A 23,098-nucleotide genomic window follows, 5' to 3' on the forward strand; every position below is an offset into this window, starting at 1 on the left:
TTTTCTGGATGTCGTCAACTGGACTGCTCGTTAGCACGTCAATACCAACTCATGACTAGCCAAAAATTCAAGCTAGACGCACCCAGGCGCAGCGATGTGCGAACTTCTTCGCGAGCGTACGAAGAAGGCTCATATGTATTGAGTATTAATTTCCAGGGTTCCGCTCGTGTCTTTCAAGACTATCTCACTTCCACTACCAGACTTCTTCCCAACTGTGCTCAGCGGAGCTGGATTCTTACTGAATCGTGCACCTTGATCCATGATTTCGTCGCGTACCCGCATGGGGTTCGTCGAAGTCGTACTGATACTGTTGATCAGTCTCGATCAGACGATTGTAGAACGGCTTGCCGTTTAGCTCAAGGTCTACATCAAGATCGGCACACCTCTCACCCCTCATAATAGGTTGAACCACGAGTTGGTCAAGCCTCGTATTCCACTCATGGAGATGAGGTAGCTTGGAGTCCATGTTAGCCCAGACGTGCTCCATGCGCTCTAGGCCCAATCTCTCTATCCTGTGGCAAGATATCAGCATCGACTATGGACTGTTAAAGCAGCGTACATATTTCATAAGCATATTCGGCGGGATCATTGCCAGCACACCATGACTTGCGCCATCTTTGTGATAGTCACAACACTCCGCCATGACATCGAGGTACATTCCATGCTTGATCCGCTCGGATAGCAGCGTGCTCGATGTCCCGCACTCTTTGGCCACATCTTGCAGAAGTGTCTTGCAGAGCGGATACTTCTCAATCTCCATAACCATCTCGGGAGATACTGGAAGGGTCTGCCCAGTGTTGGCGGGGCATCGTGGTAGTCTCCCGGATATATCGTTGCCATGCTTCGTATAGTCTAATCATGAGCTTGTGTCGCCAGAGAAAGACAACCGGCGATTGTGGCATGCGCATCGCTTTATCCAACTTTTGGTGAACTATGGCTATCTGATATGTGGCAGAAATAGATGATGTTTGGTACCAAAGGATGTCACCCGGTGCTTCCAGGAACGATTTTGAACTGAGGTCCCACGCGTCCTGCAATAGCAACTTCAATGTCCATAGACCTGTAAGGCCAAACAGATCCTTATAGACGTGATGAAATACTTCTTTTGCCTCAGCACGAGTGAAGTTCGTCAGCTGGTCATGACCTTCGAGAAGTCTTGTACCCATAGGGCCGATGTCTTTGAATCCCATAAGTTCGTCCAGAATCTCAGCAGGCGATTCTTTGATCTTCGAGCCAAGCCCAATGCCCGGTGAGAAGGCGGGCAATGAAGCAGGCGTTAAGGGCCGAATCTCGTCGGTCAAGTCCCTGAGAAACGTCAAGATTTGGGATCTTAGCTTGGGGTCGCGCCCCAGGACAGTTTTAGTGAGTGTTTGAAGGGCGCCATGAAGTAGCATTGGAACCTGCTCCGACGGGACAGTCTTGAAAATCATGCGGATGCCATCAAGGTGCTAAAGGACCTTAGTCCCACTTCCAATATACTATCCGCAACGAACCTTTGTCAATTCCACCTTGGGGTCGGCAGCAGTCTTTGCACCTTCACCAGAACTCTGTTGCCTTGTCAAATCAGGGTAGCCCATGCCGTATTGATGAAACCAAGCTGGGTTGTAGACTGGGTATGAGTTGATGATAGGAGAGCATGCCGGATTCAGGAGAGCCTATGAAGGATGGACTGCTCCTTTTGCTTTCTCAGCAGCAAACTGCCGGTTCATTGCTATAACAACAAATAACCCAGCTGGAGCAATCATCAGGACGCAACATGAACGGACACCGCACATCAGACTGGGCAAATGGCAGCAATGGACAGCATGATTAGTCGATTGTGCTGGCGTCTGAAACATCCAGCACCACCTCATAACAAACGATTGCTGGTGCCGGTGATGTCTAGACGAAAGGACGTGAGCTCGCACTCGGTAGCCAGGGCTGATTGTGGAAAAGGTAGTCCATATTCATCTTGGGAAGCAGCTCGTTGTCATCAGCTTAGCCTGGCCGTAATGACATCCGGCTCAAGAGTGGTCATCATATGAGGTTGTTGTGCATCCAGTGAATGATGCGGTTATGGTAGTGTTTGAATGGATGTTGCGTCAAGCTATTGCAATCAGACAACAGCGGGCGTCGTGGCATGAGCTACAATTAGACCGGACTGTACCACCATCGTACCCAAGTACGTGTAAGAATACGACTTCGAAACTCTGGATGATGTCCTCCTGATGCGCTTCTCATTCTCATGCTATCGCCGCTCCGAAGTTCTCCCGCTCAGGTCCCCCACATCGACCAATTAATGGATATCATGAATCGCACACCTGTGAATTGCTAGTAATTCAATACGCAACGAGTATTGAACTTTCTTTCGAATACACAACCCAGGAACAGATCGCAGCCACAGTCATGTCCAACCCACGAATAGAAGAAGTCTCAGACAGCGACCCCGAAATCGACGACCCATCCGACTTCCTCGGAAACGAAATAATACGACCAGCAAATGCGCCCACACCCTCCCAACGCTCCCAGCCCTCTTCCTCTTCACAAAACCCAACACTAACCAGACCTCCACCACCATCCCAGTCTCAACCCACAGAAGCAGAAATCTACGCCAAAAGAGCAGAACTAAAACCCTACACAACCCTCTACCCAATCTACTTCTCCAGCGCACGAACACGGCACACCGGCCGCCGCGTATCCTCCAAACTCGCGGTCCAGAATCCCCTCGCATTCAACCTGCTAAAAGCAGTCCGCCAGGTGGCCGGTCCCACCCTCCGCGTCGCATTCGAACCAGACAAGACGCACCCCAAGGACTGGGCGAATCCAGGACGGGTGAAAGTGCAACTCTTCGACGCTGATACGAAGGAGCCGTTACACCCTAGCATCAAGAATAAGCAGTACCTCTACAATTTGGTGGCAGAGTACATGAAGGATCACCCCACGAAGCCTGAGGATCCGCTCGAGCTCAAGCTGCAGGGGCTACCTGTGCCGGAGAACTTCTTGGATACGAAGGTCGCGGTGCCGAGGGGATGGAAGATGGGCGATGTGCTGCCTGTGCATAGTGCTGCTGTGAGTGGGGGTGGGGTCAGTGATAATTTCTTCAAGGATGCGATGGAGGAGATGAAGCAGGCGCAGGCGGCGGGGCAGTTGCCTGCTGGGGGTGGTGGGCCGGGTGGCATGGATATGAATGCTATGGCGCAGATGATGCAGAATATGGGTGGCATGGGTGGCATGGGTGGTGGTGGTGGAGGGAGTTCGGGTGGTGGGAAGAAGAAGGATAAGAAATTGAAAGGGTGAAGTCGCAGGAACTGGATTATGACGAGTGATTCTAGTCAATTCGATCGGATGGTAGTCGGCTAGCCTACGTGCTGCGGTCTGACATTGCCGTAGTTGTGAGCACGAAAAATGTCATTGGAAGGTACGACAGTGTAGAGCAGCAGAACCCTGAGTTGAAGCAAGTGCGACGAACTGGTTGCTAAGGTTAGAAAGGAGGCGGGTTGACAGGTACGGGCTGCCTGCTGATTTTCAACTGGCGCCGCCAGCCGACGCCTGCCCTAGGGTATAGACCACTGCATGTCAAAGACGTGCAAGAGCTCAGCATACAGCTGAACAATCAATCAAAGCCCTCCCATGCTTCTTCCCCATCACCACCACTAGCATCTCCATTCCTCGCACCTGACCCGTTACTACCACGCGAATCTTCCCCAGAATCCACGTCCCTCACAAAAGCACATACAAAGAAACCCATCGTGCCTTCCTCGTCGCCAGGGTTGCAACGTATGCAAGCGTCTAGTTCCTCCTGGTTGAGCTTATTCTGCTCATCCACGTCATCCGGCTTGCTTCTGACGCCTCGATGCTTCCATCTTTGCATTCCATCAACTTGCTGTGATCGGGGTAAAACTTTCCAACCGTGTGTCTGAGCGATCTGCGAAGCGAGCAGTCGAGAGACCACTACTTCGTTCTCTTGCTCGTGGAGAGAACATGTCGAGTAGGCAATGCGTCTAGCAGCCGGAAACTTCATTGCATGCTCCACGATTCGTGTTTGTAGATTTGAGAGCTTCTGTAGTCGTTCTCCGGTTGCTGGAGTGGGTGCTTCCTCCTCATCGGCTGCTGGATTACCCGTCGTGGCGACAGGTTCCTCCTCCAGACTCGGACCCTCTGGTTGTCCCTGCCCTCGCTTCCGCTTCTTCGACTTCGACCCTGGCTGCTCGTTCGTGGTAGGTTTAGTGGTCATCCGTGGATCTTCAGGCAACGCCAGCTTTGGGATGTCTTCTCGACCTAGGATACCACTTCCAGAACAGCTAGGGTCTAATAGAAGATGCGTGACACCCTTAAATCTTGCATCCGCAGGATCTAGAGCCAGAAAGTCTTGTTTGGCAAGAACTTGCACGCTGTCTGCGTTAGCCTTCTCAACCATGGATTGAAGTGTTTTCGATCTGATTCCGTCTCTTTCACAGGCAATGATTTTGCCTGTGCAACCAGTCTCGCAGATGATCGCAGCAAGATGAGTTGTCTTGTTACCTGGAGCAGCACATCCATCTATCACGTCTCCGATGTTTTCTTTGCTCTCGTTACCAAGCAGAAGATACGCAGGAAAGCACGAAGCCTTGTCCTGAAGTATCAATTCGCCTTGCCTGTATGCGTTCGCTTTCGTCAGGTCAACACCAGGCGAGAACGCAAGAAGGTTAGGGACATGCTCGTCGTAGCAGTATGACCGTGTGCCCTGGTCGACCTTCAGCACGTCATCCAAGCGCAGCTTCCTCTTGCACCCAGGTAAGCTCGCAAACATCGCCTCGACGTCTTGATCAACCAATGTATTGACACGAGCCCATCTTGGATGTGGCCTAGCAAGACCTGCTCGTTCTCTGTCTAACGAAGATTTGAGGGCGTCCACGGAAGCACATTTTCGTCGCAGTCGTGCTCGTGTAAATTCTGACTGTAGTCGCGCTTTGTGCCGCTCTATCGACTGCCTGAGTGGATGCTTCACAGGAGCTGCAATGCCGGCTTTGGAGAAGAAGTGGTCATGACAGAGTAGGAGTGCTAGAAGTGGTGTCAACTATTTCAGAGCACGAAGCTCACTGCGTCAGTCAGCCACAACTCTGTACTTTCGTTCTAATAGCTGCTCACCTTTGGCTCATCCTGGAGCAGCCCTGCTCTGTCGAGGACGTCTTTGAGGAAGACATCACGCTTCGCAGTCTCGGATATCAAAGCATAGATTTGAGTAGGATTGGATTTTACAGTGCTCGGACCGTAAATGCGGGACTTCAAAGATCCTTGACCTCCCTCTGAGGACAGTACCGAAGCAGCGTCGTAGTAAAGCGCCATGACACCCGGTGACTAGACTTGTATTGTTGCATACTTCATGAGGACGAATGCTTGTGAAGAGAAAGTATCCAATTAGTATTCTATCCGGCTGGTGGGGCACGCTAGTTATGCGACCACGATTAGCTAATCGGCCTAGCGTGTACAAGTACATCGGATCAAGCATCGTTTTCTGAGTTACTCATACTTTTTGTACTTTTCGTTCATGCACAGTTGACTTCCTACGTCTTCCCCGTTGTCTTGTTGAGATAGGCTTGTCTATCTCCAGAACCATGGCCACTCAGGGCAGCCATGTGCAAGTTGAGGTTCAACCTCCACCAGGGAGCATAGTCGCCCCAAACGGGTTTCCTGCTGACCCTCGCCCAAAGGACGCGCCTCAAGTTTTTCTTGATGCGATGGATATCCGGATCAAAGTCTTCTGTGATGAGCAGAAATGCGCCATTGAGCCCGAGCTGGACGAGGACGATCCAAAATCATGGTCATGGGTAGCATATCAGCAATCACCAGAGACAAAGCAGAAGGTGCCTGTGTCAACATTAAGGATTGTGCCGCCTCCACACCCACCGCATCCGAATGGTTTCCACGACGCGAGCGAGGAGCCATATGTGAAGGTCACCAGAGTTGCGACGATGTCCCATGCTAGGGGTCAAGGACTCAACAAATTTCTGATGAACCATGCTTTGGATTACCTTGCGTCACAGCCTGGATTGATATCCTCTGATTGGAGAGGTCTTGTTTTGACACATGCACAAGTTTCTGTTGAAGGGCTCTATGTTAAACTCGGTTTTACCACTGATGACAGGCTCGGACGGTGGGATGAAGAAGGAATTGAGCATTTGGGCATGTGGAAAAAGTTAAGCCTGCCTGATACTACAGGCTGAAAAGGATGGTCGCTCCATGAGGAATCGAGATGAGCTAATACATACAATTGCTTTCGCCTTCGGCTAGACCAGAGACCTTCTCGAAGCTGCATGCATCTTGAGCTCGTACGAACACCGTGCAGAGTCCAAATGAACCTCATGCCCTACCTACCGTCTCGAGCCTCCTCCCGATGCGATAGCAGTCAGCACATGCTATTGAATAGGGAAGAGCACGTAGGCCAACTGCGTAAACAGCCGAGGCAGGAGAAATGACGTACAGTACAGTTTCCAACTCTCTCTTTTAACACTCACGACACCCGACAGCTTCACATTCTTCATTACGGATTGATTGAACTTGTAGAATAAGCTCATGATGGCATCAGAGGTATCGACGTCGGTCCCGAAGATCACTTTGCACTGGTGAGGAGCTATGTCTAGCCATCGTTCATTCCTTGACATCGGCAGGCTTGAAGTATCCCGGGCACATCGGATCTTGTGGCTGCTTGAAGAGCTCAAAATCCCCTATGAGCTGAAGACATGGAAACGAGAATCCAACAAGTTAGCTGATCCAAAGCTCAAGGAGGTACACCCGCTTGGGAAGTCACCTATTGTCACAGTTGAACGTGAAGGCAAAGAACCATTAGTACTCATTGAATCTGCCGCCATCACCGAATATCTTTGCGACTATTACGGCAAATGGCTTATTCCTTCTCGTTACCCATCCGGCCAAGAGGAGAAGATAGGTGCCGAGACGGAGGCCTGGATCAGATATCGGACGTACATGCATTATGCAGAGGGCTCGCTGATGCCGTTGAATTTGATCACTCTGATTATGTCCTGTAAGTGACCCGCTCGTTGCTTTGGTAGTAGTGCTGACCATGACGCAGCAATCAAAAGCTCACCGGTACCTTTCTTCATCAGGCCAATCACAAACGGCGTAGCCGACCGAGTAACCTCGATGTTCCTCAAACCCAATTTCGAAACTCATTTCAAGTTCATAGAGTCGCAACTGGAGAGCTCCCCAGAAGGTGGAGATTATCTTTGTGGGAAAGATATCACTGCGGCGGATATACTTATGGCATTCCCTCTTGAAGCTGGAAAGAGTCGTTCTGGCATGACACAAGAACAATGCCCTTGTCTGTGGAAATATGTAGACCTCTTGCACCAGCGCGAAGCGTACCAAAGGTCTGTGGAAAAGATTCGAGAAGTTGAAGGAAGCTTCAAGACGAATCTTTGACCTCCACAAGACAACTGTTCAGCTTAACATAGCTGTGGTCCAGGCTTGTAGGCTTGGCGTCAGGCCTGAATCCGGCGCGTAACCCAGTACAGCGTTTTGGTCCTGCATGGTCCCCATCCAGTGATGATGGCTCCCGTGAATCAGCATACATGCGTCGAACCGCCAACGCCGTCATGACTGGGGACTGTACGGAAAAGGCGAGAGGTAAGCCCGGGCATGCAGCGGTGCAGTCTGAGCTCATGATATCGAAAGGAACGGTAGTGTCTTAGGGTCGTCGACGAAGCGGTGGCGAAGCTTGTCTGAGTGGGCAGATTCACGGTGGCCGGTCCGTAGATTGCTGCAGGCTTAATCAGACATAACATGGATGGGTTTCAGCTACTCGACAGCTGAAAGATAAATGCTTCATCGTCGTTCTATAATTGTTGAATGTGTCTCGTGCTTCGCTATGCCTTCGCACGGACTTGTTCTGATGCAAATTTAGAGCTTTGAGCTGCACCGAGGAGAAGAGAACTGCAAGAATACCTAGTAAGTCAATTCGGCCCCTGACGCGGACTTTTAAGTAAGCCCGAGGGCCTCTGCGACTTTTCTAAGTAGATCGACATCAACGCGCTTAGCACGATTTTGTTATTTGCCTTTCTTGAACAGGTCACACCCATACCGACGAGTAACAGGAATATCGATTGACAATATCAGGCACGAGCGAAGCATGGTAGGATTTATTGACAGCATCCCGACACAATAGTAACCTCGAAGCCGGCAGCCGACCCGTGCCGACACTTATCGCGGCAATTGTATGCGAGACGACTCCGGCAGCCAGCCCCAGTCGTGTGATCACAGCTCAGCGTCCACAGGTGTGAAAGCATCGCCTTATTCATTGGTAATCATTCGCAGGACAGCACACCGACTAGGCTTCCGAGAGCCCTTTAGTCGCGACATCTAAGAAACTCTTCAAATCACACCACGTCTGCGGTGCCTTACTCAGTGCTTAATCAGCCGCGCCCAGACTTCGACCCACAGCACCGTTCAAATCTTTTGAGGTCATCCCTAGTCAAGCTATCTGCGAAACGACATCAACCTTCCCTCAAAGCGGCAGCTTGAGGCCACTTTTTGCGCTTTGACGAATTCAAGCTAGTGGTAGCATTGTTCGCACCATCTCACAGGCTCACAGCGTGGATAGTGAGGGATAAGCCGGAAAGCACGGTCCAAGCATATTACCTTGCTTTGCACAACATGTTAGGCCAGTAATGACGGCCCCGCCACACACCTTGAACTTCAATCCCGTTTCACAGTCTGACACAAACAACTATCGAAGCCTGACACCTCGCAGCTCAGCCATATCCCCCGGACGGGAGAACGGGCTTCCAAATTCGACCAGTGACGACACGGCACGCCGGACTTCAAGCTACGACCCGGACACAGACTTTGCTTACGGAGCTAATCCCATTCCAGACACCGCGTTCTGCAGTCCCGATCATGCTTCAAGTAGTGCCAGCAGTACCCATGATGCGGACACTACTGCTGGTGTCCCTCTTGGCTTGGCCAGCAGTTATACTAATGCAGCAACTGTACCCAACCTGAATCTGGCAAGCTTTGGCTCGCAACCTTGGCCAACTACTTCGGCGCCCTACCTCGACTTTGCGCCTCGACCGATATATGAGCCTACAGGTGAGCTGGTCCACGAGGCAGTCGAAGGATTTGACCAATTCGACGATCCTTCCTCTTTGCAGCAGACACATTGGACCTCTGAACAGGCAGCTGATGTTGCTGAAACACAACAAGCAACAAGTGGCCCTGGATTTACCGTTCCACCCGTGAGCGCTGCTAGTGGTACCCAGCACTTCCGAAAACCTGCCCTGAAGCGACCTGTTGATTCTGATGGTGGTGACACACAACGAGAGGGCAACCGACCGCCAACAGCTGATCCCCGAAAGCTCCGCAAAGTTTCGTTCGAGCAAATGTCAGCAACAGGCCCAACCTCTGCGGATGACGAAGATTCCTCTTCTTCTGAAGGTCCGTCAACCACCAGACCAGTCGCTCAAGGAAGGCTGGGGAATACCCCACGACGGGGTCGCGGATCACGAGCAGCCAACTTACCTCCATCACGGTCAACAGCGCAGCAGACTTCGGATGCTCGAGCTTCAGCGACCGTAGGTGGAGGGAACAAGACACCTACAGCCCATCCCCCCTCTATATTGCCCCCAGAGAAGGTTTTCCCCATTCAGATCGGTTCTGAACTATTTAGGCTATCTGGTGCATCCATTTCATCCGATGCACCCTCTTATTTCACGCAATTCTTTGAGGAACAAGTCAGACAGAACGAGGAATCGGGTGGTGTACGAACACTATATATCGACCGGGATCCCGAGACATTCCAGGATGTCGCACGTCATTTGCAAGGTTACTACGTCAAGCCGAGAGACGGGAGTCATTTTGTGAAGTTGTTTGCGGATGCTCAGTTCTACAGCTGTCAGTCCATGTTCGGGCATTGGTCTTCACACAGCCCTCGCTAACAAATCGCAGTGCCCAGACTCATTGACCAACTCTTCGAAGCCGAGATCTTCATTCAGATCGGCGAACAACACTTCCAGATTCCGAAAGACATATTCTCGGATCCAGGGAACTCTCCCAACTTTTTCTCACTTGGCTTTGCGGTTTTCTTCTCAAGCCCTGGTGAGGTTTTTCCTGGACTCGACCGGCGTGGACTCCTACGACCACCCTCTATCACTCCTCCTTACGTTCCGGGCAGATCGGCAGAGACCTTTGCGCAGCTTTTGCACCTCCTGCGAGGCTACCCACTTCGCATCGAGAACGAAGACCACCGAGCCGAACTGCTTCGTGATTGCAGGTACTTTCATCTAAGAGGTCTCGAACAGAAGGTCATTGCTCACGAAATATCCTACAATCTAGTGAGACAGCAAAACGAGATGTGTCTGCGCATCGAGGACATTAAACCGTCTGGTATCTCTTACAAAGCAGATGAAGCAGAGAATGACCAGGATGTGACAGGAGGCTGGGTTCGTTATGCCAGACCGTTCGTGGACGACGGGTCATTTGAGCTTATTGTCGAGGTTGGAGGAGAGACGACAATTCTTGATCTGAACGATATGAGAGCAGACTTCCACGGCCTCGCAAAAGCAAGAGTCTCAAGTCTGTTCCAGGTTGTCGCTAACAAAATGAATCTACCGACCAATGCGCCACTGGGAGCTATGTTGCTCTCTGGTGTAGGACAGTCGTCCCACGCCAGTCCCGGACACACACCGCTAAGCGAGGATAGGGTCAAGATACGCTTCGAGCACGCAAGCGACATTCTGCTCGATGGAGCAAAGTACGACGTCGACTGGGAATCCTCGTTGGGGCAATACATGGCCCATGGACCTAGCAGATCGGTCGATGACAGCGACGACTCGGATGCAATGGAGGAAGACCGACCCACAGAAACACAAGCTCCACAGCGATCGAGAGCCCGTACTGGTCAGCGAAACCAGGCACAACAGAGCAGCAGCCGTGCTACTGTCACAGGTGCGCCACCATCAAGAATTGATACGACGACCAACACCTCTAGAAAGCGACGGCGGCCAACTCTGTCGTCCTCCGCTGCTAGTGGGCACGGTGAATGGGTGATCCGGAGAGGCCAGTGGAGGCTCCGGGTGCAGCAAAACGAGCTGGACAGTATTCGGGGTGGATACGAGATCGTATTCGTAGCGGTAAAGCTGGATGCTTTCTCCCACGAACGCGCTCGAAACGCCCGCCGGAGTTTCCTAGGCGGCGGTTAGCTACAAAATGGTGCACCAGTCCACGATTGGCTAGGTGCTCTTCGCTTCGAAAACGCCTTTGCGATAGGGTGTCCAAAAGAGAGTCTTGTCTGGATTTGGCTCTTGCTTTCTGTGCATGTCACTGGCCAGCTCGGCCTTCACATACAGCCCTCGACACTTTTTGGATGCATTCTTGTGTTCCAACCGGGGTTTGTGGCAAGTCCAGCTCTTGCGCTCAGCATATCCTTGACCAAGAAGTGTCAGCAGGTCGGGGGTGCGACAGTCGTTGGTGTCAGCTCGCCAGCGGCACTCCGGAAGAGAACTTCCTACGATCGGGTGGGTGACAGATTGCGCGACGCCAGACGAAGCAGCACATAGCGTTTCGTGCCGAAAACGTCTACATCTTGGGGCCGGCTTAGAGGTAGTAAGCAGCGAGCACCGACGACCCGAATTGTATTGTTGGGCCAATATTGCGGGCTTATACTTTGCGCTCCCGAGTCCAACGCTCGCGCCAGATCCTGCCGGGCAATCAAAGAACATAGTCCCAGGAAGTATGAGTCGTAATGCTCTGCAAGGTTATGTGGCTGGCACGGCTGAGACCAAAAGGATCCGAGTCTCACTTGTGACCGGTGCAACCTCATGGTCGGTGCATCAGGGATCCCACTAGTTGGCATCGTATCGTGCCGCTCGTGTGAGCTTGCTGCTTTCCCGAAAGAAATTGCAGCGCAGGTCTACGCTAAAGGAAAGCACCCAAGCAGCGTCCAACTAACGAGAACATGTCCGCCACGGGAGTCGAAGCTCGTTTGCGTGGAACAGAGGGACCTGATGCTGCTTTTCATAAGGCCGATACTACGTGGCTTTAGCATCTCTGTATAAGTCGGAGATTGGGGCATACAAGAAGGTCTTCTGCAATAGCAGTGGCGGTGGCCATTGAATGTCGCGTCTGGTACGATTCGGGAAATGACCATTCGGACGCAGCTACGTAATCATTCTTGTTGCGGTGGTCACGTAAGCGTTGGCAGAGTTACAATGATATATCCCCGACGCTTCGGCTGTTGTGTGCACCATCAGATTTCAACGAGCCTAAAGATGGGACTGAACGATGCACGCAACAAGAATGATACTTCTTGTGGTTTCAAGAAAACCTCACGCAGACATGTCAAGCCGTTTGTACAAAGAAGACATGAAGAGGTTGTCCCTGCCTCAAGCGTGGCACAGGTGGACCTAAATAATTTCACCACATATCGCTCTTTCCAGTGACACACCTGCGGCCCATTTGAAACAAGGCAAGGGCCACCGTTCCATTCGCAACCCACCACTCCGCTGTAGGCAACCTGAATTGAGTGCAACATGTCCTGCATCGAGCTGTAGGCTGACCAGAAGACTAAGCTGATGCTCAGACACTCTGTTCAGACCTGGTCTGGCAATTGTCAGGTTGACAGCGTTGCCCCTCCCATTTCGATGGCCAAAATGTATGGCCATGGCCACAGGATCTCGTTTCACTACATCCAGTTCGCCTACGAAGCATGAGTACGGCTGTGGCTAGGGGATTTTCGCATCACGACCTGAGTAACAATAAGCTACACTAATCCTGAAGCAGCTCAGAATATCGGACCCGTCATCCTTTTCAAGTACGCCTTGTCCATCACCCACTGCAGCTGGATTGCGACATCTTCCAATTGTATGTTTAAAGCTTCAGATGCCATCACTCAGGTCATGCGCCCCAAGTCGCGCCTTTTGGTAATATGCAACCCCCAAGTCCACTTCATCATGTTTGCCAAGCGAATGGACTCCTTCCAACATAAGTTACGAAAGGCGTCTAAGCAGTGCTAAGACTTGCAACTACCACATTGACCTTGTCAACATGAAGGTCGTCTGTCTGGAGTGCTTAAGCGAAAGGGAGCACAGCTGGATGCCGGTAAGGCCTGCATTGCATCAGAAAATATTGTACGTAACGCTTCCCTCAACACGACAATTTGTGTCCTTCCTTCTATCATTAGTGATCTGACAAAGCAGCGAGAGTGAGCAGACGCCGCCGGCATTGAGCTTAACCCCTCTATCCAACCAGATGCGTTTTGTCACGATTACGTGAGTCTTTGTCAGTTGACAAGCGTGTCTTTGCTCCATAATCCTGCTTTTGGGCTCACTCCCAGCAAGCCACGCGGCCGGAAGGGTGAACGATCTACCTTGGTACAGCCCTGCTGTTATACAGCTTTCGTTGGCCATAATCCGCATGGCTGTCAAATAATAATGCCAACGAGAGACGTCCCTCTAGCAGAGGCACTAATTTATGCAAGCGCGTCCCGATCCTGGTTCCCCAACCCTGATGTCGGGCTTGCATGCTGTAGGACGATCATTTGGGAAGAGGCGCTGAAGGCCCATAATGCAGTCTAAAACAAGCGAAGATGGGACTATCAACATCATGCAGACAAAGCGAGAGACTAGATCTGAGATCTCTTGGGGTAGGAACACTACTCGCAGCAGATACCTCGTTGGCGTGCAATGCCGGAACTACCTGGTGTGGCTATCTGGCCAGGGTTGGGCGGATTGATGCTTGCCCTAGCCGAAAGAAAGCCCAGGGCCATCAATGACAAGGCAGCATAAAAACAAAGCTTCGCTTCCTGTGTACAGCCGGAGTCAGACCGTCGACGCATACTGCTTTGAGCTTAGCACCTCTGCACGGGAGCACCTCTTCGTGTAGACAAAAGGACGAAGCCATCATTGTATTCGTGTCTTAGGGATTGATCGTTCCTACCACATGACTTCGGGACCAGCTGTGCAACTGTCTCGGAAGCAGTGCTCATCCATGCATACCTCCTCGCATGTTCTTGACTACTGCATTCGAGGGCATGTGTGATGGTTGATCCGCAAACTTCGACCGGCATGATAGGATAGACAGCCGTGCAGCAAGCGTCGCGGCAGTTGCGAACCAGCAAACCTCGTTCCATACACGAAACCCCAGCGTTCGCTATTCCGCCCCAGAAAGGTGCAACTACTGCGTTCTGAAGCACCATCACTCCAGGCTGAGGCAAGGTAATCCGGACCGGGTAACCTGATATACTTGATTTTAGCTCAATCATGGACACAGTCGAGCAACACTTGACATTCAAGCGGCGCCGCCCGTCTGGGTCTGCGATTTGCCCGCTGCACCATTTGACAATAGTCAGGTCATGCATTACATGTCGACCTAGAGGTGTACGACCGTTATGTCCGAACAGCAAATAGCATGATTCAGGAGTATTAACGCGGTTGTGGCCATGTCTGAGGTCCTTACGCGTTGATATCTTGTCGGAGGAACAGCTTAAATTGGACTCCTAAAGGATGACCCGCCCTGTCATGATGCCAAACGGCGTGCATACGGGTGCCGCATATAGCATGTCTGCAAGTCCTGCTTCCTTAGTGCAGGAGCGGCAGGATGTCAACTCGGAAACGGTCATAGAGATATCTTCGCATCAAAGTATTGGATCGTGAGCTCCATCGCACCAATACTGCTGCTCGCTTTCGCGTGGCGTTTTCCGCTTCGTAGAACACTTGTGATTATTGCCAGTGATGGTTGTGATGGTGCCTGCATCAATTGATGGAAGGAAGTTGCGTAGAGGCCGAGGCTTCCTGCCGATTGATCGTGCCAAGATCTTGCTTGAAACTAATCACGTGATTGGAGCTGCCGACCTCAACTGCGCTTGCTAGTATCAGCGTGAAATAGAATACCAGACGACAGCCATGAAGCCTACAGCAGTCAGGATGGCAGGGCCGTCGCGTGAGTGTCGAGACTGCTGAGACGGAAAATCAGCTAACGACATGGACAGCCCTCCGCTTCGATCCTGCGATCGAGAAGGTCGCTTGTAAGAATACCTCCCTCGAACCACCCCAGCGATAGATCGGCTAGCATGGCTGGATGGGTGTGCGCCGATCTGATAGAGACGGGGAAACGGTGCAGGATGGGACAGACTGCTAACAAATGGGCATAGATATGAGCAAGAACCGATGGAGATACTTCAGATGGACACCTAGAACAGCACTCATTACGTTCATGTATGTCGGGTTCTTCCCAGGACTGTTGCTATACGGTTTTGGAAGCACAGATGTGAGTCTCAGAAAACCACCGACGTACCGGAAGCTACACCGGACGAAAAGAGCATATACTGACCTAGGCTTTCCTTGCAGGGACAATACAACATGCGAGCCAAACTCCGAGGTGATACGATCAAAGAGTGGTAGAGCACTAGCATAAGTGCGGCGTTGAACGGAAACTAAGGACATTTGAGCAAGAGACATTAGTCCTGATGGCAAGTGTGAAGCACGCATTGCGACCAGCGGAGGCATCTGCCGACTACCAACCTCGAAGCTAAGTTTGAGAAGGGCTTGAGCGTGAGAGAAAGCAGCTATGTACATACAATTCAGATGGCTTTTTCTACACGACGTCTCCTACGACAGAGGATGCGTCAAAATGCTATCGCTCGACGACTATGCGCCTGCCACTTTACTCGTGTGCGAAATGCTTGATCGCATTTCATTTCTTGCGCGAAATCGAAGCCACAATGAGAAAGTCCTTGGCTCAATTCATTCCTCACGTTTCTGCCCATGGCAAGTGAAGGTGAGGTGCAAATGAAGAATCGCATGCAGGCCACGAGAGCACAAGAGATCTTATATCGTGTCTTAACTTTGCTTTCCATTCTCTTTTACATACCCAAACCGATCACTTCCATAATGGCGAGCAACGAGAAGCAGGTTTCGACCAGACCCGACACAAGTACGGACCCCAGCTCTTAGCGATACGGGACATCCATTAACCAGACAGCAGTGAAGGACGCCGATGTCACACAACCTCATGCCCAGAAAGCAGCCGTTGCACACGAAGACGCCAAAAATGGCACAGCTGCCGACGCTGCAGCACGATGTGTCAAACCTGGGTCAACTACAACATCCAAGCACGAAACCAAAGCAGGCGCAAAAGCCCTCGACACGCACAAGGAGGGCACCAAATGCACCAGCTGCGACTCCATCAAGAACACCCGAGATCTCGATGGGAAGAAAGAGACAAGCCGGCTCACAAAGTCAGTGCAACTAACCAGCCTACGTCCTTATTATACAAACTATACTATCCCCCAGAGACTAATCAACTTATACAAGAAGTGCACCTCTTGTGCTTCGGGCATCACGAACCCGCCTACAGCATCCAAAGAAAGCGTCCGTGAGCAGTGGAACCCAAGTGCGTTTCGACCATTGAAAGAGATTGACAATGGAGGACGACTTGGCAGGGGTTTCAAGGCATCATGGGCACTTGCTAGACACGAAGACACCATGTTTGATATGCCGGATGTTGATAATGAGGCGGAGGAGTTTGAGAGTGATGATGAGTTGGATGGGGCTCCTTACTAGCTGGTGTAGAACTTTGGTGGTGGTCATCTATGCTCAGCACAAATGGCAACATAGGCGGTCGTCTGGAATTGCTATGCTTTGACGGGCCACTGATATTTGGGGGAACGCTTTCACAAGAAGAGGCAAGCACCTCGGGAAAACTGTATATAGCTTTCATGCTAAGTGGAATCCAAGTTTCCTTTTCGCTGCAGACGCGAGCTCTACCGTGAGATCATGAATATTTGTCTATCCTGAACAACGCCGTCCCACTCACGCCAAACACAGATGCCCTCCCCATCGCGATCTTTCATCGTCAAATATCACCGAACTTAAGAAAACCCTATCCACTCACCTCACCACGGCATATAAGCCAACGCCATCCTCCAATCCTTATTTTCAGACGCATAAGCACCACGGTGCGGCGGGTACGTAGCATTGCCCTGCGCATCGAAATCACCAGTCCATGCCATTCTCTTTTTCTTCTCCTGCAACTTCTTTTCTCGTCTTGCTGCTTTCTCCTGTGGGCCTGCTTGTAGCTTGCCGTAGCTGGCTTTTGTTACGCTCGAAACCCGGCTGCCTAGACTCGAAAGGCGGGATGAGAACCTGCGGCGTCGTGTGGGGTTTTCCGGGTCTTCTGTTGTGGGATGAGGTTGAGCTGAAACAACGCCGTCAAGGACGGTGCTGGCGTCGGTGCTGTTGGTTGTGGTTGTGGTTGCTATGGCACTGCTTTGGGTCCTGGAGTATTCCTCGAAGCCGGAGTAATTGCCAATATCCTGGCTTGGTGTTCGTTCCGCACTGGACCTTGATGTCAAGCGTGATGAGAATCGCCTCATTTTGCCTCGCAGTTTTTCTGCTCTTGTTGTTCCGGCCGTGGCATCGGTTGATTGACTGCTGCTGTGACTCCGTTGCTGATGTTGATCAGTGCCCGAGTCGGAAGAGGTTCCGGTCCGCCACATGGACATGACTGGGAAGGGCGGCAGGAAAGGCGTGGCAACTATGTTCATCTTTGCAACTTCTGGATTGGAGGCTCTCGTCCGGTGATCAATTATTCTGTCGAAGAGTCTGCAGCTTCAACGAATTTTTCCTCGTTTTGTTGGAGCGTCTCTTGAGATGATGAGAAATGTAGAGCACTTTGGGATTTGTGCGAGCCATAATATCTGCAACCAGCAGAGCTGACGGCATCTGGTACAGCTCACAAAGCTCGTCGACCAAAGTCATGATGAGCTTCGTCTGTATGCCGACCTGCTGATAGGCAATCCGACAGAAGATAATACCACGCATATGGTCGGTAGTGGAGACAGCCGAGGGGTAGTACCAACCAGAAGTGCAAATTATAAGGGCTGATTCGCCGCCCGTTTTCGGGACAGACAATAAGCAATTAGCTTGAAGCCTGAAAAGTGCTCGCTGCAAATCATAAGCCAAGCTTCGAATCGGCACCCTAACTCTGCATCGTTATCACTACCTCAGCCAAACTTGCTGGAATACACCTCCCAAAGGCTTCTCATTTCGAATCTCTTCCATGTATCTCTCACTAACACCAGTCACCATGGCTGACCATCGGCCAAATCTCGTCTGAGCCCAATCGATCATGAAATGATGTGTTCGCAGGAACTCTGGTGTTCGCAGCCTGTTGGGATTGGAGCCTTTGAAGCGGCTCTCATAGATCGCCGGGCCAATGCTCAGTGTCTCCAACTGTGGCCTGATGCTGCCTGCAATGTGACCATATGTCCAATCAAGGAATTTCAAGGCGTGCTCCTTGATGGTGTAGTCGCCCATCTGTGCCAGATTATGTGACTCCGGGAAGTTGCGTATGTGCATTGTCTTGAGCTGCAGGTTTGGCAGTGACGAACGCCGCAACCGTATCATTTCGTCGTTCCAGGGAAATCCAATGCCTAGCTCCTTGATGTTCGGACAGAGCCGGCAAACGTCGTCCATGTTCTCCTCCCACAACTGCTGGCTGTAGCCGCCCATGCCAAATGGACGACTTGTATCTAAGCTGAGCGATTCGCGAGGCTGGACACGCAACTCGAGCACAAGCTCTTCCAATGTCTGACCATGATTTGTGATCAGGCCCGCAAGTCTTTCTGACATGGACCAGTTATCAAAAAGCAGAGACAGCACGCGAAGTCCGGAGAATGAATTGAGGAATCGCACTACGGCCTCTTTCAACGTGGTATTTGAAGCTTCGTGTCGGAAGAGGAACTTCTCGAGTCTCGGAGTAGGCTTCGGGTCAGGGGCCGCCTCGGGTTGAGCAAAGGTGAAAATGCTTGCGATGGCTGAAAGAAGTGTTTCGCTGCCGAGGCATGACTCCAGTACGAGCTCTTCCAAATTGGTGAAGAAAAGCGCATCCTCAATCTCTCGAGGCGCAAGTGGAGATACGTCGAGTCCCGTGAAGCAGAGATGCCGTAGATTTTGGATCTGGGATAGCCCAATCACTGCCTGAAAAGCTGACAGAGGCTGGGGTATCCCGTCGTAGAAGCCAACCCGAAGACGGCGATAGTGTTCAACGAGTGCTCTTTCTTCTCCTAACCTCAGAGATTGCAGGGTGTCTTTGCTAGCATACACCAGCTTTCCGAGTGTCTCTCCATCATCAACAGATCTGCATTCCAATGACCCGAGGCATGAAGGAAGTGCGGAAGGAGGTAGGGGGGCTGTTCTCATCTCGTAGCATGAGAGATTTCGAAGGCTTTGGCCATGTTTATCGTTCAACAGCTGGAGTAGGCGGACCGATACTGGGGACCGCTGCATGAACCTAAACAGCGTTAGCATATCACTGTGTTGAGCGAGGATCTTTCTTACGAGAACGATTTCAATTGGTTCTCCGGTATCTCTTGAATGACCTGTCCAGCATAGTTTTCGGGCGATCCAGCATCAGATCGTCTCCGCTTGTAGAATTGTGGCTGCGTATGGTCCATAATCCCATCTCTGATTGTAATCTCTTCAATGACCCTGACCACATGCGGTCTCAGCTTCAAATAGCCCCCAGTGCTCCATGCTGAACTTTTGTCGGCAGGTAACTCAAGGTCTATGACCTTATACAGCCTGTCTAATGCGATATCCTCAAGCCAACGACACGTCTTCGACACATTGTAGAGATCGCGTTTCTGATCGAGCTAGGATCTGTCAGCTTAAGCCCGTCATCTGCTCGATTTGCTCACATAGTCTATGATGTCGAGCTTCAACTCGGAAGGCAGGTAAAACAGGTAACATTCTGCAGGAGCCATATCGGAGCGCTCAGTGGGCGTGACTCGGCTGCTAGAAGACTTTGCGCAAGCGGAAGTAGTCAGTGTTCAACTTCCTTAACATAAGCTGCGTAGGGTGGTCAAAGCTCGCGCTACGCTCGAAGCGCAGTAAGGTCAGGCTCTCACAACGATATCAGGTCACTGCGAGGCCGACCAACAATGCAACGAAGTGAACACAGAAGACATGGCGATCGTCAACGGAGCTGGTGTTGGGTAGGAACGTGGGACAGGCATTCTGATAAGGGCCGAGCACAAGGGGGCCATGGCGGTGAGCATGAGCACAACGACTGTGAGTACCCATCTGACAGGGACGATGGATCCGGAAAGTGGAAATGATGCGCGAATTGGTTGATCATCCATCTCAAACAGCGTTGGAGGACCTCAGGATTACCTTTGAGCAAGAGCCATGTCGTCCCGGCTTGTTACTAACATTATCGTAGATATGCTTCGGTCGTGATGGCTTGAGCTGACATGGATTTCTTGCTGTTACCAGAAAATGGTTGAGATGATGATAGGAAAGTGGAGCTCAATGGAGCTCGCTACTGGGGCATCCCGAGAGCTTGGCCTTCTTGCACCCCTTGAGCCGCGATAAGGTCCTCTCACACGTGCTCGGCGCCGTGCAATTCATTTCCGCTCGTCGTTAACTCGGCAAAGACTTGTACCCTACCAAGTAAGCAGACTTAGAACGGCAGTAGGTTTGGTATGAAAGAAGAGGAGCTTCAGCAGAGGTTGCTCAATCAGCAAATGCCGCACGCGTAAGCGCTTGGTTGCTTTCCACCTTTAGCATCAGGGACGGCTACTACGTGCCAAATCATTCGTATCGACAATTCAGACTCTTCGGGGCTCGTGTACATGCTTCCTGTCATTGTTCTGTCATAGACCAGGACCGTTTCGCAGACCTGACAAATGGTTAGTCTTGTGAATGGTTGCACAATAATAATGGTACATGAATTTTTGCCAAGTCCATTTGCCGAGTTTGCTCGTGCTGTTCTTGTCGCAATTGCAGCTCCGAACTCATCCCGGATCCATCTTCCATAATGAAATCTTCATCGACAACGACGGTTCCACGATCTCACCAGTGCTCCCTCCGCTCTGTAGCTCAGCATGGGATCGACGTATCATGTCAAGGGACTGAATTGAACCCCAATCCATCATTTGGACGTAACTCAGTTGGGTGTGGAGGTTGAGGTTGGATCTACTTCTTAAAGTTCTGAGAGCCTACACAAATACTAAGGTTGGTGCACTCCTCGTTTTGGGCTTGTAGGCTATGAGCGAGATCTCTACAATATGGCGCACTGCATGAGACATGGTGCCGACCTGGATAGTGGTTGAACTGCAGAACACTGAATATGATCTGGCATGTTTGGCGCCATCAACAGCTAAGGGGCAACGAGTTGGTCGCCACGATGCAGGATACTCTCGCAACCCTCGATGGTATGCGTGTGGCCTGTCGATGCCGCAACGGAAGGAACTTCCGTCGCGTGTGCGATAATAGCCGTGACACAATCGGAGAACACGGCGTTGTGAATCGAGAGAAAGTCACGTAATCCTGCTCTGCCTTCAGCAACAGGCCTCCCCGACACTATGGACGACAGTGAGGTTGACAGCTTGAGCTCGAGTCTGATACACAGACTTGATTTAGCAAACAGGAACGCGTTCGAGAATAAATGGGAGCACGCCGAGATACTCGAGCCAACCCACCCACGTGCTACAGAGAGCCCAAAGAACAAGAAGCTAAGAAAAGTGTCATTTCCAGAAGATCAACCGAGAAGCGATAAGGAGATCGTGCATAACGACGTCGAGCAAAGTCGCTATTCCGCCGAGCCCCAAGTCCAGGTCGCAGCTGCTACAACGAGCGCGCAGAACGCGCATCGCACGTCTGAGGTGCAAAATCTCTATGAAAACACGAATAAACCACCAGACACAATAGCCGCCAACCTTCGTTCTCCTCCAGTCCACAAGATGGATCATTCCAAGCGTCCGACCAAGCCCCGATTGCTGCTAATGGGTCAGCGCAGGTTCGTTCATCTATAGCAAGAAGTGCTTCCTTGTATGCTAACCTCAATCAGAAGCGGAAAGTCATCCATCACAAGTGTCGTCTTCCACAAGATGGAGCCTCAAGAAACACTCTTCCTGGAGTCGACAACTAGGATCCAAAAAGACACCATGAAGTGAGTCAATTCAAGTAACATTTGGCAGGACTAACGTTGGCAGCTCGTTTATGGATTTTCAGGTTTGGGACTTCCCTGGTCAACTGGACTACTTTGACCCTACCTTTGACACAACGCAAATATTCTCAGAGATTGGTGCGCTCATCTGGGTCGTCGATGCACAGGACGAGTATAGCGACTCGCTGGCTCGATTGACGACGACTATCATCAATTTACAGAACACCTTTCCGCATATCAACGTCGAAGTCTTTGTTCATAAGACCGATAGCCTAAACGAGGACTATCGATCAGACATCTTCCAGGATATTGTACAACGAGTTGGAGATGATCTCAATGACGCTGGGTTCATCAATCCGAACGTATCTTACCATCTCACCTCAATCTATGACTCCTCAATCTTCGAAGCTTTGAGCAGCGTCATCCAAAAGTTGATACCCGAGCTCGATGTGCTACAAAACCTTCTGAATACCTTGATCAACAACTCCGGAATGACCAAAGCTTATCTATTCGACATTCTCAGCAAGATATATGTTGCCTCCGACACTAGGCCTGTAGATTCCGATATCTATGAGATCTGTGCTAACTACATCGATCTCACTGTCGATTTTACCGATCTATACAACTATCCGCGACACAATCCGAAGATTCTAGGGGAGCAGATGGAGGAAGTTGAATCGTCTATGACATTCGAGGATGGTACGATGGTATACCTGAAAGAGATGAACAAACATTTATGTTTAGTCACCGTCATCAAGAACAAGGAGGCAAAGGACAAGAAAGGCATGATCGATTACAATGTGCACATTTTCCAGGAAGCTCTGAAAGCTGTTTTTGATCGCGCTTGGGAGAAGAACCAGAATGACGAGCGCGAAGACAAACGTACGGCTAAAGCTGTCACGTCGGGCGAGAATCAAGAAGACGGAATTGCGCCAGACATAGTCAACCAGCTCTAAAATGCAGACCAAATCACATCGTGTCTGTACATGGACACTGCGAGCTATCAAGGGGATGCTTGAACACGAAATAGCAGTAGAATAGTAGGTGAGTAGCGTGATAAAGGCACACACTGCTCCTTGGCTGTCACAGTCGATGTTGTTGTGGCGCAGAGTGGGAACGAGCCAATGGTTGATGGAAGCAGCCAAGTTCGCGATCCGGTGAACGAACTCACCACATACAG

General features: G+C 51.0%; 10 protein-coding genes across 10 annotated transcripts; 6 read left to right on the forward strand and 4 right to left on the reverse strand.

Moving 5' to 3' along the window:
- Positions 1–749: 749 nt before the first annotated feature.
- Positions 750–1,577, reverse strand: PMZ80_002309 (uncharacterized protein; the record flags this gene model as incomplete). The annotated part of the gene is made up of 2 exons (XM_064870742.1): positions 750–1,448; positions 1,494–1,577. The coding sequence occupies 2 exons, from the start codon at positions 1,575–1,577 to the stop codon at positions 750–752; spliced, it is 783 nt and encodes a 260-aa protein (XP_064733195.1).
- An 808-nt stretch (positions 1,578–2,385) lies between these two features.
- Positions 2,386–3,276, forward strand: SEC65 (signal recognition particle subunit; the record flags this gene model as incomplete). Its single annotated transcript, XM_064870743.1, has 1 exon — positions 2,386–3,276. The coding sequence occupies one exon, from the start codon at positions 2,386–2,388 to the stop codon at positions 3,274–3,276; it is 891 nt and encodes a 296-aa protein (XP_064733196.1).
- A 316-nt stretch (positions 3,277–3,592) lies between these two features.
- Positions 3,593–5,304, reverse strand: PMZ80_002311 (uncharacterized protein; the record flags this gene model as incomplete). The annotated part of the gene is made up of 2 exons (XM_064870744.1): positions 3,593–5,035; positions 5,107–5,304. 2 exons carry the CDS (start codon positions 5,302–5,304, stop codon positions 3,593–3,595), a joined length of 1,641 nt encoding a protein of 546 aa, XP_064733197.1.
- A 269-nt stretch (positions 5,305–5,573) lies between these two features.
- Positions 5,574–6,182, forward strand: PMZ80_002312 (uncharacterized protein; the record flags this gene model as incomplete). Its single annotated transcript, XM_064870745.1, has 1 exon — positions 5,574–6,182. The coding sequence occupies one exon, from the start codon at positions 5,574–5,576 to the stop codon at positions 6,180–6,182; it is 609 nt and encodes a 202-aa protein (XP_064733198.1).
- Positions 6,183–6,534: 352 nt separating this feature from the next.
- On the forward strand, positions 6,535–7,398 carry GTT1 (bifunctional glutathione transferase/peroxidase; the record flags this gene model as incomplete). Its single annotated transcript, XM_064870746.1, has 3 exons — positions 6,535–6,581; positions 6,627–7,000; positions 7,049–7,398. 3 exons carry the CDS (start codon positions 6,535–6,537, stop codon positions 7,396–7,398), a joined length of 771 nt encoding a protein of 256 aa, XP_064733199.1.
- Positions 7,399–8,642: 1,244 nt separating this feature from the next.
- On the forward strand, positions 8,643–11,171 carry PMZ80_002314 (uncharacterized protein; the record flags this gene model as incomplete). Its single annotated transcript, XM_064870747.1, has 2 exons — positions 8,643–9,864; positions 9,919–11,171. The coding sequence occupies 2 exons, from the start codon at positions 8,643–8,645 to the stop codon at positions 11,169–11,171; spliced, it is 2,475 nt and encodes an 824-aa protein (XP_064733200.1).
- Positions 11,172–14,870: 3,699 nt separating this feature from the next.
- Positions 14,871–16,529, forward strand: PMZ80_002315 (uncharacterized protein; the record flags this gene model as incomplete). Its single annotated transcript, XM_064870748.1, has 6 exons — positions 14,871–14,907; positions 14,957–14,992; positions 15,119–15,182; positions 15,233–15,257; positions 15,315–15,345; positions 15,949–16,529. 6 exons carry the CDS (start codon positions 14,871–14,873, stop codon positions 16,527–16,529), a joined length of 774 nt encoding a protein of 257 aa, XP_064733201.1.
- Positions 16,530–16,861: 332 nt separating this feature from the next.
- PMZ80_002316 (uncharacterized protein) lies at positions 16,862–17,512 on the reverse strand (the record flags this gene model as incomplete). Its single annotated transcript, XM_064870749.1, has 1 exon — positions 16,862–17,512. The coding sequence occupies one exon, from the start codon at positions 17,510–17,512 to the stop codon at positions 16,862–16,864; it is 651 nt and encodes a 216-aa protein (XP_064733202.1).
- Positions 17,513–17,966: 454 nt separating this feature from the next.
- PMZ80_002317 (uncharacterized protein) lies at positions 17,967–19,732 on the reverse strand (the record flags this gene model as incomplete). The annotated part of the gene is made up of 3 exons (XM_064870750.1): positions 17,967–19,260; positions 19,308–19,621; positions 19,667–19,732. 3 exons carry the CDS (start codon positions 19,730–19,732, stop codon positions 17,967–17,969), a joined length of 1,674 nt encoding a protein of 557 aa, XP_064733203.1.
- A 1,602-nt stretch (positions 19,733–21,334) lies between these two features.
- GTR2 (GTP-binding protein gtr2) lies at positions 21,335–22,874 on the forward strand (the record flags this gene model as incomplete). The annotated part of the gene is made up of 3 exons (XM_064870751.1): positions 21,335–21,768; positions 21,820–21,921; positions 21,965–22,874. 3 exons carry the CDS (start codon positions 21,335–21,337, stop codon positions 22,872–22,874), a joined length of 1,446 nt encoding a protein of 481 aa, XP_064733204.1.
- Between the last annotated feature and the right edge of the window lie 224 nt (positions 22,875–23,098).

This window comes from Knufia obscura (genome assembly GCF_036327395.1).
Source record: "Knufia obscura strain CCFEE 5817 isolate CBS 148926 chromosome Unknown scaffold_2, whole genome shotgun sequence".
NCBI classification, from domain to species: Eukaryota; Fungi; Ascomycota; class Eurotiomycetes; order Chaetothyriales; family Trichomeriaceae; genus Knufia; species Knufia obscura.